This window comes from Vigna umbellata, chromosome 5, assembly GCF_029865625.1.
Source record: "Vigna umbellata cultivar VRB3 chromosome 5, Vumbellata_1.0, whole genome shotgun sequence".
NCBI classification, from domain to species: Eukaryota; Viridiplantae; Streptophyta; class Magnoliopsida; order Fabales; family Fabaceae; genus Vigna; species Vigna umbellata.
Window position 1 is genome coordinate 32,471,196 of NC_142169.1, and position 16,948 is coordinate 32,488,143.

Below are 16,948 nucleotides of genomic sequence, written 5' to 3' on the forward strand. Positions count from 1 at the left end.
AATAAAATAAACCCAATGAAAATCGTGGCCTGAGTTTAACGGTATGTTGAGCGGCTTTGACATACGTTGGGATAAAGCAAACAAAATAATTAAAAAAAATGTTTGATAAAATAACAAAACAGTAACTACTAATTAAAAATTATTATTTTTTTCAATTTATTTCCTCTTTAATTTAAATTCAGAAGGAAGATGTTTACGAGTAGAATCAACTATTGAATTTATGTTTAAAAACATGAGAATTTGGGTGTTTCCTTTGTAAGTCCATCTTGTGGTTCACAAACATCATCAATCATCGATAACTGGCGTGCATTCATTTAGTGATTGCTTCATAATAGAGACATGCATTTATTTCACAATATTAATTTAATTTATAATTATATTAAATTAACATTTAATGTTATTAAAATCATGAAGTGAGGGAATATATTATCTTTTTTATGACTACTTTTGAAACTGTATATCTTAGAATCTTCACGAAAAAATAGCTATCTTCTTACATAAAGTAATGTAGCTATAATTATATTCAATCGTTAATTAATGTAAATCATTTACAGTATATGATAAATATTATGTTTATTAAAGTTTACAACGGCGATGGTGAATATATAATGCATGTCAATATTTAATTTATCTCAGAAAAATAACTTCAAATATTTAGAGACTTTAATTAACTTTTAAACTTACGCACATAAGACTTAATTAAAATATTGTTTTTATCATTAAATTTTACACCTGTTTATATATATAATATTGATTTTTATACCAACATGGTAATTCGTTAATGGATGACGATAAATCTGGTAATTCAATTAAACTTTTTGTTGCAATTGATAGTATAGTGTTCTCCAACTTTGAGAGAAAACTATTCTGGTCACATAAAAGTAAAAAATAAAAAATAAAAATACTAGTATGTATGTTTAGCGTTTAATATAGCCATGTTAAATTTCATTAATTGATTTGATTATTGTTTTCTTTCTTTCTTTTTTATTCGTTGTTTTCCCACAGTCTGACTGTTAAATATCATTTAAAGGTGTTAATAAATACTCATCTTATTGTAATCAGTGAAAAGGCATTCGTATATTTTATTATAAAAATCGTTCATGAGTTTTAGCAATTAGGAATGGACTCCAGCACTGATAAGTAGTTAGTTCTCTAAACAAAAATACTAACAGGTAATTAATAACTTTCTTCTGTCGTAATAATGTACAATGCATTTAATACAATATGGTGTCTGAGTTTTCTCTTAAGAGAAGCAAAAGGATAAACTAAATGGTGAATGTAAAACATATCTTACTCACAGAGAATGGTAACTTAAATTTATAATAGCAAAATGGTGGGCTCTGTATTGGTTTCCTCAAACATGGATTAAAAATATGATCTTGGGTAGGTTTAGTTAAAGGGATTTGATTCCACATAAACTAAAATTTGAATATTTGTTAGAATATGGATAAAAAAACATGAATGTGGCATTAATGGAGGAGGGGGTAAGAGGAAAATAGGAAAAGAAAAGATAAAGATTGAGAGATACAGGTGTTGATGGATGGTAAATTCACAGCATGGCTGAGCACGAAATGGAATGAAAGAAGAAGGATTGAAATGAAAATAGTTAGGCATATAGAGAGTGATGTTCATGAAATGGAAAGAGGGAGAAGCATAGCAGTGTTTTTGTGGTGCCGTACTTGCATTACATAAGAGAGTTTTGATGTTAGAAAAAGAAAATGGATGTTTGTTTATATGCATGCGTTGGAAGGCATCTATTCCAAAACTCATCACCTACCACTGATAACTCCACCCCTTCCTCTTTATCATCACTCACATTCCCCTTCATCTCCCTCTTACCCGACCACCTTTCTCTCTGTTCTTCAGATAGCTCCACTCCAACTTAGATTCACTCTAACATTTTCCGCATATATATGGGAATAGGATTCTCGCTTATATAGGCAAACTTGCTTTTGCTCACACCCCAACATTCGGAGGTCTCAAAGATCTGCCCTTTTGAGTTTCTTCCATTGTTTCAGCCTCTTAGTTTGTGAAGGGGCTATTTCAAAGATCTGGGATTTCAGGCTTCTCACTTGTTCTTCTGAATGAGTACTGGTCAGAGTGTGATTATTATCTCTTTAATTCGAGTTATTTCCAATCTCATGTCTGTGTTTCTTGGTTCCTTTTCCTTCCAATTTTTTTTTTTTTTATGAACGTGTTCTGTTGTGCTGATTGATTGATATTGATAATGTCTTTGTGTTGCATATTGCAGGTATTGAGGCTTTCTGAAAAATGGGGTCTGGTCTTAATGCTGAATTATCCAAGAAAACTCCAATTTTCGGTCTCAAAGTTTGGGAAATAATTGGAATTGTAGTTGGTTTGTCAATAATAGTCATTCTTTCTGTGGTCTCACTTTGCCTTTCGTCAAGGAAGAAATCTAGAAAAGAGAAAGACAGGATTCCCCTTAGTCAAATACCAACCGTGTCAAAGGAAATCAAAGAAGTGCGGGTTGAACAAGTGCCAACTAATTCATTTGCTCCTCGCGATGGAATACTTCTTACAATTCGGGACAAGTCCAGTGGCAAGGAATCAGACAATGTCATGGTTCATTTAGGTGTGGGGAAGATGAAGAATGGGAACAGCAACACTCACTCAGATTCATTTCGTTACATAGAGAAAGATGGAAGCGGTTCACACTCACAGTCCGGAGAAGAAGGTAGCTCTGGCACGTTTACTGTGTACAAGCAATCTTCTTCACACCCTATAACAGCTCCCTCACCTCTATCTGGCCTTCCAGAATTTTCTCACTTGGGTTGGGGTCACTGGTTTACCTTGAGGGATCTTGAACTTGCCACTAACCGTTTTTCCAAAGAAAATGTCCTGGGAGAAGGAGGGTATGGAGTGGTTTATAAGGGTCAGTTGGTCAATGGAACTCCAGTGGCAGTTAAAAAGATACTCAATAACATGTGAGTTCCAGTACAATGTCCAATTGTCCATTGTAGATACCTTACTTGCTTTGCTTTTGTTCCTTCTCTGTTCGGCTGAAATTCAACTCTAAGGTTTTTGGTTTAGCAGTGGTCAAGCAGAGAAAGAATTTAGAGTGGAAGTTGAAGCTATTGGCCATGTCCGACACAAAAACCTGGTTCGCCTTTTGGGGTTCTGCGTTGAGGGAACCCACAGGTATCACAATTATCAATTGCAGTATTATCATCTCAATATAAATGATTTCATATAACCTTGTCAATTTCTCAAGTTAACTCTTACACTCTTACACTTGTACAATTATAAGTAACCAAAACGAGTTAGCTCTAAGGCTCAAATTGTTTGAAGAAATCAACTCCTCTTTTAATTGTTTTCACTTTAGATGTGTTTATATATGATTAGGTCAGTTATGTAGTTTGTTCTTAATAGTGCTGATGTATCATCGCACTTTCTTATGGTGGTTTGCTACTTTTCTATATTATCAAATTAAAATGTGGAAATATTGCTGTGCTTAGTGTTATATTATGCATATATGTCATTACTGGGTTTTTAATATTGAGTAAAGTCTTACAAGTTTATGGAAACTCTTCAATTTTATGTGAACTTTTTTGAGTTTGACAACCTAGCATATAACATTATAACCGGCTTAGCTAAATTAAACAGTTTTTTTTCTTCCGGAATAATATGAATTGTGCGTGTTTATTAATCTGCTACTGGGTGATTTGTGTTCACTGAAACATATTTGTCCTGTTATGATACATTCACAGGATGTTGGTTTATGAGTATGTCAATAATGGAAACTTAGAGCAATGGCTTCATGGAGGAATGCGCCACCATGGATACCTTACCTGGGAAGCACGTATCAAGATTCTGCTGGGCACAGCCAAAGCGTGAGCGTCTGCATCTATTTTACTTCTATCTTTTCTTAGTCCTCATATAAAGCAATTTACTTATAACAGGCTAGCATATTTGCATGAAGCAATTGAGCCAAAGGTGGTACACCGTGATATCAAGTCAAGCAACATATTAATTGATGATGATTTCAATGCCAAGGTTTCTGATTTTGGCCTGGCCAAGTTATTGGGTGCTGGGAAGAGTTATGTCACCACAAGAGTTATGGGAACTTTTGGGTCAGTGATTTTGTGCTTTGCTGAAGCTTTCCCATTCTCAGTATTGTTATTTTGGTGAGAAAATAAAAAACCATGCTTATTTCTTTATTGCTATAAATATTTCACAGATACGTGGCTCCTGAATATGCAAATACTGGTCTCCTAAACGAGAAGAGTGATGTTTATAGCTTTGGTGTTTTGCTATTGGAAGGAATTACTGGAAGAGACCCAGTTGACTATGGTCGACCAGCAAATGAAGTGAGTAAAACTTGTTGTTTTTCTTGGGCAAAATCTAGTTTTCAGTATGCGTGCGCACTTGTTTTTTCAGCATTTCGCCAAATATCCTGTGTACTGGTTCAAATCCTGCAGTGAGTTAGGATCATTCAGCTAAATTGCTGCAGCAAAGTATCTGTATGGATGTCTTGTGTATATGAGGCTAATCTAAACATACGTTATAGCTATAAAATCTAATTATTTTCTCCAACATTGAAAGAAGCAAATAATTGGGACATTAAAGAGTGACCCAGTGTACAAGGCTCCACACCTAGTGAAGTTTGTTGAAAGGTAGATGCATGTGACCTTTTGGCTCAGGTGGAGAAGCTGTGTGCAGGATTTGAAGCAGTGGCTTGGGATTATACCGGGACATTATGCTTAAAAGATATTTGACAGTTAAAGTAAAACAAGGATAGGAATTAAAGTTAATCTTCGGTTTTGAAGCATATAGCACTAACTAATATTCTTAACAATGGTAGTAACTATTCTTTTTGCATGTTCATTGTTTTCACTACAACTTTAGGATAAATCCTTAGTTGATTCATGATAAATATTTTTTTTTCATGTTCATTACTTGTTCTCTGGGATAAAAAAAATTAACACTATTTTTCTACTTTCATTATTTCTGTGAGGATTAGTTTGGGTGAATGACTATAAATATTCCTCAATCCAGCACCCTTTGCTCGATTATTAACAAGAATTCTGTGTTGTTTATAACTTATTTCTACATGACAGGCTCTGATAAAGTGCTTTTAACTTGGCCGTACCAATTATCTGCATTGCTTTCAGGTGAACCTGGTTGATTGGCTGAAGATGATGGTTGGTAATAGGAGATCAGAAGAAGTGGTGGACCCCAACATTGAGGTGAAGCCATCCACAAGAGCTTTAAAACGGGCTCTCTTAACAGCTTTAAGATGTGTAGATCCAGATTCTGAGAAAAGGCCCAAGATGGGCCAAGTCGTTCGCATGATGGAGTCAGAGGAATACCCTTTACCAAGAGAGGTTAGTTTTTCCCCATTGCCATGATTTAAGTCCACAAACTCTGCTCCTATCTCCACTCTACTTTCATGAATACATTAAATATTGATCATTTTCCCCTTTAGTCTGGGATTATCTATAGTAAAACTCAACAAAAAACTTACTTATTATTTTTTTAATTCACATTAGATGGATGTTTACATGTTGCACCTTGAACATTTGAATCTAGTTCTATAATTGATAAGTAAAAGCAGCTACGGGCAGTCTTTATGTTGGATGAAGAAACTTATACCGGGTTTTACTTTACTATTAACTTGTTTTTAGAGTAAAAACTTGAAAGCATAAATCACATCATTTAAAAATATTGGATATTTGAGATGGTTTTGTGAATGTTCAGGACCGAAGACACCGAAGAAGAAATCGAGGGGGGAGTGGAGAAATGGATTCCCAGAAGGAATATTCTGACACAGACAGGAGTGAGATTCAGGATTCCAGAGAAGAAAGAAGAGGGTGACAAGATGGATTCTTCTTATTCAGAATTTGGTGGGTGTACAAAGTGGAAGTGGTAGCTTCTTTTTTATTTTCTTCCATAGCTTTTCTGATTCTTGGATGGTACAGCTCAACATATTTTCATTTTAATATTTCTTTTTCCATGCATTCATCAGTTCTTGGAGTCCCTTTGCTTGTGTGTAGGATAAGGTGTGGATGCTATTTCTGAGATAATAACCCATAACGTTGGGGTCTGTACAGAACTTTATATCTTTCTTTCTCTTCTGCAAACTGTATTCCATAGTCCGTTGCTAGAATGTGTGATTTAGGGATAAAAAAATATATGTTGTATGTGAATATTTATGCTAAAATTTATAACAGATACAAAACTTCATGTTCTTGCATATGTGTGAGTAACGGATGTTTACATATATTTGTGTATACGTCTTTCTTATATGGTTGGTGATTTATAGATCAGATTGTTAAAGTAATACTAATAGTAAGAAAAACATTTACAATTGAAGAATTATTTAAAGTTTGGTTTTATAAGTTTACTTTTTTTATTTAAATTTATAAAATTAGAGTTCTTTTAAAAGGGGTAATTTTATTTTATCTGCATCAATATTTTATGATGTAATGTTATTTGAATCATACTTTTAGATAAACAAAAAACTTATTTAAGAGTAAATTTTAAAATAATTTTGTTAGGATTTACAGAAAATATTTAAATAAAAATTCATTTGTGGATATTCATGGTTTCATATTAGTATAAAAATAATATTCGGGTATTTTTCAACGAGATATACAAGAAGTAACGAGACAATTTTTTCTAGATCAAATGACTAACAAAAAATTACTCTTCACCCGTTGTCATTTCTAGCTAAATATAACATTGATGGAAAAGAAATTGTGTTTTTCTCCAATCACACTTTCATCCACAAGATTCACACGACCTTGATCAAAGATGTGAAAATATCTTTGAGATCAACAACTTAATAGTACATTTTAGTGAGTATTACACTTAAGAGAATAAATGTTCTTTATATAATTAACAGTTATAAAAATTATTTAAATAACTCTAAATTTCAAAGATATTGGATGCTAATACTTTTTATTCGATATTTTTATTTAGTCCACAGAAACAGGAAAAGGTAAAGTTCCACTCGAATAAGAACAATACTCAGAAATGTTGATTCTAGAAAGAGTAAAGAAACCCTGTCGTTATATCTTAAAAGCATAAAGCTGTATTCTTCACATTCAAGAAATAAAAAGCATTTTACCCTTGCCCAAAAAAAAAACAAGAGATATAAAAAAAAATATTGTCAAAATTAGTAGGCATCAAGATATTGCCAAAAGGAAAAAAAGAAATATTATTGATCCAAATTTAGAAATAAAATAAAAAATGCGACATACCGTGTGCTATTTTATTCCCACAATTTGATGCTTAAACAATTATTTAAATATAATTTATTTGGCCGAACAAAGCCAAATAAAGTGTTTATATCCAAGGAATTCTTTTATTATTTAATAAATTATATAAAATGTGTTGTAATGTAACGTTTAAAAGGAAAAATAATACAATCAATCGGAATTAAGAAAAAAGAGAGAAAAATGCGGTGAGCGTGGATCGAACACGCGACCTTCAGATCTTCAGTCTGACGCTCTCCCAACTGAGCTATCCCCGCAACCTGAGATATTAATTTTATTTTACATTTTAAAACTATCTAATGAGGATAAAGAAAACATAATACGTAATTAATGTATTTTATTTGTATTTTTATTTATAATCTTTTTAATGAATATTTTATTGAAATAGATCAAATTCTGATTCAAATTTCTCTAATTCTGATTAAGAATTATACGTGATTTTGAGGAAAAAGACAAAAAAGTACAACTGATATTATTAAATATAAAAATACTTAGGACTTTATAAACTTACAGTATCCAATAAAATTCGATCTAAATGGATTATTTTTCTATTGGATTAAATTGAATTCTAATTTAATTTCGAACATCAATCAGATCCAAACAATATTTATGCATATGTATATATTTTATTTACACAGTTATTATATAATTCATATTTACATCTTAACTTTTACATATTTATAAGAATAAGATTGTTAATGACATATATTTATTTATGAAAAATATGTTTTGTGAATGATTTTAACACGTAAAACTTTCCGTTTAATAATAACAACAATAATAAAATCTAAAAGAAAACGTACATAGATTTTTGAAGGTAAAAACAATACAAATTTTTGGGGTACTTATAACGTATTTTCTTTTTATCCATTTAGTCCTTCAATTATTACAAAGAATAAATTTTACTTACCCACTTCACTTTTTTTGCTTTTTTTCTTTGATTTCTTAATTTGTATTGTTACATTATATTATATCCACTCCTATAATACTCTCTTTATTTTAGAGCTGTTTTATTTGAAACAGCACTGCGAATAGGAATGACCACTCCTGTTGCTAATAATACCAAATTTTTTAAAGAATGTAAATGGAATTTATTCTTCAATTCACGTTTCATAAAATATCTGTTGAGCATGTAAAATGGAATTGTGACATAAAAGAGATGGAGATAGGGAAAACAAAATCAACAAAAAGAATTATATTTAGGTCTGCTAAACTAGAGCTAGTAGCTACTTTCTTTCTTATAAGATTCTAATATGTAAATGGAAATATTTAAATATAGTGGTTCCGTAGCTCAGTTGGTTAGAGCGTTGGTCTTATGAGCCGAAGGTCGCGGGTTCGAGCCCCGCCGGAACCATTGGCTTAAACTCAAACTCTCTTCTTAACTTTTAATATAAATCTATTTTTTGTAATTACTTAAGACATAAAATTGGCCGAGTCGTGGCGGCTAGGACTGGTGACGAGGACGGAAGCATTTTATCTTCTTGCTTTGTTGTCAACGTTATTACATGTTTTTTTTTTTCTTTTTTCTTTTGTTTATGAATGTGACCTGACATTAAATCACAGTCAATGGAGATTTTAACATTATGTCATGAATTAATGCCCCAAAAGCATTTTGCGATGTACTGGATCTTGACAATGCGGCTTGAGACATCTTTATATATGCCAATAAAACTTTATCATGCACATTTTTATTTTTATTTATTGTAATAGTACGGTTTCCGGTGCAAAATTAAATCTCAACAGAAAACATTTTAAACTTTATTTTTATTTTTTATTTTTCTTAATTAAGGGGACTACGAATTCTAAACTTTTTACAATAATCTGTCCTATTCTTGTAAATTAAAAATACTGCTTTTAGGTAAATTTTTATGAGCATGTGCTCCAATTGGGAAAAAGACATTGAATTGAACCCATCACTTCAAAGAAAAATCCTTCAACTAAAGTTACATTTTGGTCGTACACTGCTGGGGAATTTAACAGTTCCAGATTTAACAATGACAAAAGATAAGAATAGCTTCCTTGCAACGTGTATCCTCTCCACACGGATCTTATTCGTCCTTGCTTGGTCCACACTACGGACTTATATCCATCAACACGCCACCAAGTTAGTTACCGAAATGAAAGATGATGCATGAGCCAAAAATTTCGGCGTTAAGCTTCGGATATGATGCAATCTATAGCTTGTTTGCAGATACCCGTCATTGTGGCCTCCGGTCCATAAACCTGGAACCACAACAGAAAAAATAATTTGTATTTCAACTGTTTAGCTTTAAAATCCTGTGTCTTAAGCTTTAAGGTAAAGAACTAAGTTGCAAACTTCAAAATTTAAATCATTGTCTATAATAGTTTGATCAATGATTAACCTAAGCATTTAGATTAAGTAACTACTCATCGCTCCCAGATTGTGATAACTAAAAGTAGCTTGCTAGTGGTTAGCAGGTGAGCAAATTTACATCACATTTCAAAGCGAGATCCCTATAAAGATTGTCATCCTCATTCCTTACCTGAATTGGTACTCTCAATTCCTCTCCCAATGCACGCATCTTTGCCAAACCAGTCTGATAGTTTGGACCACCTCTTCTGACAAAGATGTGGACTCGCGCTGCTTTAAGCTTTGATTCCTGTTGGAGTGATAGGGAAACAAACTCATAACTTTCAAGTTAACAAGTAGAAGCGTACTAAGGATACAACTAACATTAACATACCTTCTCTTTCAGCGCTCGAATAATCCCGCTGAATGTGGCAGCAACATCAGTGAAATTTGCTATGCCACCTCCAATAAGTAGGGCTCTCTTACGGCCATCAGGGTCTGCAGTAGCACACTGCAACACAGTTATGGCTCGTGAGCACAATCTTCACGAATGATGTAGTGATGAAGCCACTAGATATGATCAATTAGAGAAATTTAAGCCACAAGAAAGAAAAAGAATATATCAATTGGATATGTAAGTTTTACATCAATTACGACTCTTGCATACTGCAGCACTTCCTCCTCATTTGGTGCTCCACTATACTCAGCATAGTTACCAAGCTCTGATGCATAGCCTAAATCTCCAACCTAGTAAACAACATGTATATTATTAACTCACTAGATGACATACTGAAGTAGAAGTTATTCAATAATCAATCAATGTTGGAGATGGTCCTTTATTTACAATTTTAGCCAGAATTAAAATTAATCCATAAAACATGGAAGCTTACAGTATCGGCATAAATTACACTTGCACCACCTCCAGCTACCATTGTCCAGATGCGTCCTTTTGGGTTCAATACAGTAAATTTCAACGACGCACTTGTCTGTAATATGAAAAAGAAAACTTAAGAATCTTTACACAGAAAAGTTCCACTTGCAATTTGCAATTAATTTTAATGAACTAATGTACTGTAAGAACATGATAACCGTAAGGTGAACCTGTAAATATATGGACGACTTATTGAGGCGAGATTTATCCCGAAATCAGGAACTATTTTCTCAATTTCATCAGAATGGTGACAGAAGACGCCGAGAATTTTAATAGCATTTTTCTACTTTTAATTTATTGATTTTTCCTAGTTCTCACTGTGCAAAGTGTTATATATCAAACACACTTATCGCTGGTTAGAGATTCCATTAGCAATAACGTGAATTAAATGAGTGATCTTTATTTTACAAATTGATTTTGTGAACATAAATTAAATTTATTTTTTATTAATATGATATAAGACTTTATCCTAAAAGCATTTGTTGAATCTAAATTTTATACGCTATCAATATTTAGTCTCCTCACAAGTATAATTTATAATATATATAAGAGATTCTTCATTTTCCAAAAATGGTTTTTCTAAAAATGAGTTAAGTTTAAATTCATAAAAGCGGTAAAACAATCCTCTATTACAAAATTATTGCATATATATATATATATATATATATATATATATATATATATATATATATATATATATATATATATATATATATATATATATATATATATATATATATATAATAATAATAATAATAATAATAATAATAATAATAATAATAATAATAATAATTTAGAAAAAAAAGTTGATAAAATTGTTTTCAGCACATTATATGAACATAAATTTTTTAAAACATAAATTATCTTTTAAAGCAATGGCAAAGAAATTTTACATATTAAAATAAATGTTAAGATAGGTTTTTAGTCTCAAATGTGTAACCTTAAGTTAGAGTAACTATTATATTTTTTTTCCAATTTAATATCCAATAAATATCGTATTTGGATTTTAATTTTGTACGATAAACTCGTGTAAAATAGAAATATAACAATATATTATGATATTAGTTCTTGAAGAAATAATGTGATTTTTTGTACAGTGACATTTGTTTAAATACACGAAATATATATATATATATATATATATATATATATATATATATATATATATATATATATATATATATATATATATATATATATATATATATAACCAATGTAATATGTTTTCTTAAGGTTATGTTTTAAAAAAGAAACAAGATACTACAACGGTTATTTGGATTTTAATTGTGTACGATACACTCGTGTAAAATAGAAATATAACAATATATTATGATATTAGTTCTTGAAGAAATAATGTGATTTTTTGTACGGTGACATTTGTTTAAATACACGATATATATATATATATATATAACCAATGTAATATGTTTTCTTAAGGTTATGTTTTAAAAAAGAAACAAGATACTACAACGGTTATCCTGCATAATCAATGTGGTATCTATTTTAATTCAAATCATGGTTTTTCATTTTCTCCTTTATTTATTTTTTTAAAAAGAGAATGATATCATGATACACTCTTATATTCATTTGTCTTTAGGATATAAAAATAAAATAATAAAAAAAGTGTAAAATTTTATATTTTTTAAGAAAAAAAAGAATAAAAAATAAATAAAAATAGCATCATATAAAAAATTTAGGTGTATTAAAGAATATTTTTCTTTTAAAAAATACTAGAAACTATGGTAAATAACTTATGTACTATCCTCTTTAATTCAAACTAGGATGGTTGATTTTTCATTTTCTCCTTTTCATTTTCACACTTTGAGAACCTCTCTTCCTCCATTCTCTTTCCATTTTCTTCCATTCTCTTTCCATTTTCCTCCATTCAAAACTATCGTTCTCATCTCTCACCACTTCCTTGACAAACCTCCCTCTCATCATGGTTCGCGTCCCTCAGTATTGTCCTCATAAACCTCCTTCCTGCCACCTCTCTTATGCCTTACCGTTTCAATGGTAATCACTCGCGTTAATTCTCACACAGTTGTTGTTCTCGCTCGAGCTTTGGTGATGCACCATTGCAGGTGGCGCGTGTTATATATTTGGTGGCTCTTGGAACAAAACTCTAACCTCCGCATATCCAGTGTTGTGAGCCCTAACCTTCGTGTCTCTAAGAACTCCTGACCTTTTCTTGCGTTTTGCCATCATTTAGTAGAATCCGAACAGCAAAATAACATTGTCTTTAATGATGTAAGCTATTTTTTCCATTTCCAAATGGTACAACATCATGGATAACTTCATGGGCGAGTGATTTTTTTTAAATATTAAATCGATTATAAATAACCGATGTAAAATATTTTTAATTTATTACATCAACTAGATTTACATCCATTTTAAAACTGAGAGTATAAATGTAATATTTTTAATTTATTACATCAACTAGATCTACATTCATTCTAAAACCGATAGTATATCTTAAACAACCCAATGTAATATAATAATTTTGCAGGAGTGGATTGTGCTTTTACTCTTACTATTCACAAGTTAATTAAATCAATGTTAGAAAATTATATATGTATAAATAAATAAAGAAATTTCTCTTGTACTTCATCTAACTATAAATATACAAGTTATTATGATAAAAAAAACAACTTGAGTTAAAGGAAAATCTTAAAATATTTAAAAAAATTAGTTAAAAGATAAAATATAACATTACAAATAAATAAAAAATTCCAAATACTTAAATCAATTTTTATAATTTAATAAATGCTCAAATTAAGAAGGTAATTTATTGATTAGTTAAAATAAAACAAAAAGTAATATGTGAAAGATATAAAACTTATTTAAACCTAAAATGAAAAAAAAAATACCTTATCATCCAATGAATGGATGAAGCTTTCTCTAGGGCTGAGAACTCTTCCAAAAGGCAATGGAAACTCTATATCTCCCCACCTGAAGGCATTAAGATATATAGATTAGAAACAATTAATTATATGCACTAGATACTAAATTTCCACTTAAAAATTAAATATTCATCTCTTGACATAATATCAAAGGATTATACTTGTTGAAGTTCTTGAATGCAGCAGTGTCATCCAATTCCCCTCTCATATCCAGAGGATATGGCTTTTCGTTCACCAGTGTAAATGGATTCATCTCAAGGAAACTGAAGTCCAGATCTATGGAAAAGATGGGAGTTCAAAAAAAGGTTAGACTAGTGCATATAGGGATAGCGATGACAGTTAGCATTTTTTTATGAGAAGTAAATACAAATGAATTCTATCTTGCACAAAATTGAGTATTTAGAATTTCCCCCCGTATCTTTTAAGTTAAATAGACCAAACGATATTCATTATTATTTCGACTAGTCATGCACAAGTTAGTGAGTTGAGATGGACGACTTAAAAGCACATGTTAAAGTTCTAAAGCATTTTCTAAATTCTACATTCCAGAGTTCATATTTTGCTTTAGGTTCCAAAACCACGAGGTGATCAAGTAGTTTTCAAGCTTGCTTATGCCATACCTTGGAAGACAGCAAACACGCCCAGTATGAAATCACCTACTGTTCCCCGAATCTGTAAGTTAGAGTTAGAATAAGCATTGGTTCGATGCACAATGGAGAAGAAAACTTCTACAAATAAAGAAATAGTGAATATAGACAAGCATTATCTTAAAGAAAGAGAAGTTCAAACAAACTCTCAAAATCTTAATAGAGATAGTGCAGAGGTTAGAACCAAACGAAACTAAACATATCACATCCAAATCATGCAGTCACGTCTGTATGACTTTTTCACCAAATGCAAAATCTAAACTACAGTTAGCGCGAGAGCAATTCTGGAGACTATATGAATTCTTTGAATGCTCAACATGATGTAAACTCCCAAGCAAACACACAAGAAACTGATAGAAGTAAGGGAAGTGGCAAAATACTGACCTCCAAGGGAAGTGTAGCAATCAACGGTGCACATGCCTCCGGAGTCAACTGTTTTTCCGTTGGAAGGAATATAGTTTTAACCTGACAATCAACAGTCAACCTTCCCATCTTATCAGGGTTGCATTTGCAGAAAGGAAGCACAAACACGGCATCATACTAGACAAAGCAAGTAAAACAGTAACACTAATTCAATTTAATTTAACCATAAGTCAATAACACCTTATCCCAATTCTCTTCAATATCAATGCCCCCGCATTCGGAGAAGCTGATAGTGGAGCCAAGCCTTTCAGAAACAATGGACAAATAATACTCTTGGTCATGAGGAACAAACGGTTCAACAATGAAAGTAGTTATAGGCGCCTTGCAACCTCCCATCTCAACCTACCAAACGTTCAATACAATAAAAAGTTCAGGCATGGAAGACGAAATGTTAAAACTTAATAGCACTGTTTCGCTTCCTTTATCCATCATTTCACAAATTAAATTCCTCTAATTTTTTTATCAGATTTCGATTCCTACAAATTCATCTATCAACTTGACATCCAATATATATTTAACAGAAATTCAGACGTGCAGTGTAGTGTCAGCTTAGCAGGAGAATAAAAAAAAATGGAGGCAACAAAGCCAAATAAGTGAAACAGGATAAAACTACAATTAAACAAAAATCATAGTTGAAATGGAACAGAAAAAAGCAAGCATGGATAGTTTCATTTTGAGGAATGACCTCAACGCCGAGGCGTGCTTTGACGAACTCAGCGACTTCAGCTATGTCCAAATTGAGAGCCACTAAGCCACTCTTTCCGCGCTTCCCGAAGAGCATGTCCGGTTTCACGACCAACTTTGTTGACGACAACCACGGATGGTGGTCTGTAAATTCAGCGAAGTCCGTTGACTGTGTGACCTGCGAAGAATCGAAGTTCGGAACAGACCTGTCAAATAAGTGATCGATTGAATTAAAACGAGGAGACAGCGTGTGAATTATGGAAACCTGAGCAGAAAGGATGTCGAGGTCGATTGAGGCGAGACGTTTGAGGTGGTCCTTGAGAAGCCTCTTGGAGTGATACTCTCTGATCTTCTTCCTTGCCATCTTACGATCTCAAACGCAGATGAGGAATGCAGAGTACGTGCTCTGTTCTCTGTGCTCTGCTCTTTTATTATGCACTGTGGGAGCCAGAGAAGAACGAATGGGTAATTGCTTTCAACGCTACCAATTTTTTTAATCACGCCAAAATGACATAATAAGGTATACTCTCAAATTAAAAAAAAATTTAATTTTTCTAGTTTTAATAATATAAGAATTAAAAAGGTTACCCCATTAAATTTGAAAAATATAATGATAAAACATGTAAAAAAAATGTGAAAACAATAATTTGAGTCATAAATATTTCATATTTACTGATTGTACTTTCCCTTGGGTGTTTCTCTGTTTTTATTAATGTCTGGACAGAGAGTAAAATGTGAATTACGAGATTGATTGAGGAAAGAATATGAAAAGAATAAAACATTTGAAAAATTGGTGTAAGATAAGGATGAGCATGATCATGTCGTGCGTGATCGTCATGCTCGATTCTATTTTGTCATCTTCGCTCTGCACTCCACAATGGTGGCCATTCAACACATTATTTATCATTTGGGAGTTGGTGGACGGCGCAATTATTTTCTTAAGTAAGTAAAATTAGGTCAAGGGTTGTCATATCACTGTGATTAAGCGTTTAATTTTTGTTATACTTTTATGCACTTTCTTTTATTGAAGATCCATGTAGGACGAACTATAAATTAAATATTATATATTAATGATGTTTGATCAATGTTAAATTATTGTCTAGACGATTAGACATGTCATAAATATAATCATGGATTACTTTTAACACTAATTATGACTTATAAATCGAACGCAACAAAATATTACAAGTAACTTTCAAATATAAATGAAAGAATAGTAATCAATATTTGGATTTTTAATAACTCATGAAATAATAAACTTTTCATCTCAATTTCATATCCGAAACAATTAACATTTTTTAATTTTTACCTATTAGTGAATTAAAAACTTCTTTCGAAGCACGAGTATAGATTTTGTCATTTAAATCATAATCTAAATTTATTTTATTTCTTATATTTGTTTAAAATGCAAGTTTATATTATTATATAAAAAATAAACACAATCAATCTGCCTATAAGTCTTATTTAGTGATTTAATTAACAACTAACACATGAATGACATTAAAAACTACTTTCACCATATTTTTAAGGGTTAAATATGTTTTTAGTCCCTAAACTATAGGCCGTTTCTGGTTTTCGTCCCTCTTTCAAAGTAAGGTACGATTTGGTCCTCAATCTTTTCGAAACTTTGGTTTTAGTCCTCGAAAACTAACACCGTTAAATATGTGCTGATGTGTCTAACGTCTCTGTCCACGTGTTCTAACGTCTGTGTCCACGTGTTCTAACGTCTCTGTCGAGGTGTTGTTACAGCTGAAATGCAAAGTTAATCCAACATTGGTAAAGTTTGGTTTATTACTTTCACTGCAAAGTGTTGT

General features: G+C 31.7%; 2 protein-coding genes and 2 non-coding genes across 8 annotated transcripts; 2 read left to right on the forward strand and 2 right to left on the reverse strand.

Moving 5' to 3' along the window:
• The first annotated feature begins 1,470 nt into the window (after positions 1–1,470).
• On the forward strand, positions 1,471–6,214 carry LOC124824966 (putative receptor-like protein kinase At5g18500). 4 transcript variants are annotated; one of them, XM_088091460.1, is made up of 9 exons: positions 1,471–2,094; positions 2,252–2,945; positions 3,052–3,159; positions 3,729–3,851; positions 3,921–4,091; positions 4,199–4,328; positions 5,133–5,345; positions 5,719–5,864; positions 5,987–6,214. In XM_088091460.1, the coding sequence occupies exons 2-8, from the start codon at positions 2,272–2,274 to the stop codon at positions 5,833–5,835; spliced, it is 1,536 nt and encodes a 511-aa protein (XP_087947586.1). In that variant the 5' UTR covers positions 1,471–2,094; positions 2,252–2,271; the 3' UTR covers positions 5,836–5,864; positions 5,987–6,214. The 4 variants fall into 4 exon arrangements, with proteins under 4 accessions (XP_087947586.1, XP_087947585.1, XP_047153446.1 ...); XM_088091459.1 differs by having other exon boundaries at positions 1,472–2,143; positions 5,719–6,214; XM_047297490.2 differs by having other exon boundaries at positions 1,472–2,094; positions 5,719–6,214.
• A 1,208-nt stretch (positions 6,215–7,422) lies between these two features.
• Positions 7,423–7,495, reverse strand: TRNAF-GAA (transfer RNA phenylalanine (anticodon GAA)). Its single transcript has one exon. It is a non-coding gene; the product is annotated as a tRNA-Phe (tRNA).
• Positions 7,496–8,518: 1,023 nt separating this feature from the next.
• TRNAI-UAU (transfer RNA isoleucine (anticodon UAU)) lies at positions 8,519–8,592 on the forward strand. The gene has a single exon. It is a non-coding gene; the product is annotated as a tRNA-Ile (tRNA).
• Positions 8,593–9,115: 523 nt separating this feature from the next.
• Positions 9,116–15,604, reverse strand: ACLA-3 (ATP-citrate lyase A-3). 2 transcript variants are annotated; one of them, XM_047325605.2, is made up of 12 exons: positions 15,400–15,600; positions 15,136–15,312; positions 14,631–14,792; positions 14,412–14,492; positions 14,001–14,052; positions 13,542–13,656; positions 13,348–13,429; positions 10,440–10,535; positions 10,195–10,296; positions 9,944–10,060; positions 9,743–9,859; positions 9,116–9,461 (listed from the first exon to the last, which is right to left on the reverse strand). In XM_047325605.2, the coding sequence occupies exons 1-12, from the start codon at positions 15,496–15,498 to the stop codon at positions 9,390–9,392; spliced, it is 1,272 nt and encodes a 423-aa protein (XP_047181561.2). In that variant the 5' UTR covers positions 15,499–15,600; the 3' UTR covers positions 9,116–9,389. The 2 variants fall into 2 exon arrangements, with proteins under 2 accessions (XP_047181561.2, XP_087947587.1); XM_088091461.1 differs by having other exon boundaries at positions 15,136–15,604.
• Between the last annotated feature and the right edge of the window lie 1,344 nt (positions 15,605–16,948).

Excerpts from the sequence above, each read along its gene's own strand:
- LOC124824966 (XM_088091460.1), top strand. The coding sequence starts at position 2,272 with ATGGGGTCTGGTCTTAATGCTGAATTATCCAAGAAAACTCCAATTTTC. Across the intron at positions 2,946-3,051 it reads AAAAAGATACTCAATAACAT|CAGTGGTCAAGCAGAGAAAG; the intron begins GTGAGTTCCAGT and ends TTTTTGGTTTAG. Across the intron at positions 5,346-5,718 it reads AATACCCTTTACCAAGAGAG|GACCGAAGACACCGAAGAAG; the intron begins GTTAGTTTTTCC and ends GTGAATGTTCAG.
- ACLA-3 (XM_088091461.1), bottom strand. The coding sequence starts at position 15,498 with ATGGCAAGGAAGAAGATCAGAGAGTATCACTCCAAGAGGCTTCTCAAG. Across the intron at positions 13,657-14,000 it reads CGTGTTTGCTGTCTTCCAAG|ATCTGGACTTCAGTTTCCTT; the intron begins GTATGGCATAAG and ends TCTTTTCCATAG. Across the intron at positions 10,536-13,347 it reads TCCATTCATTGGATGATAAG|ACAAGTGCGTCGTTGAAATT; the intron begins GTATTTTTTTTT and ends TTCATATTACAG.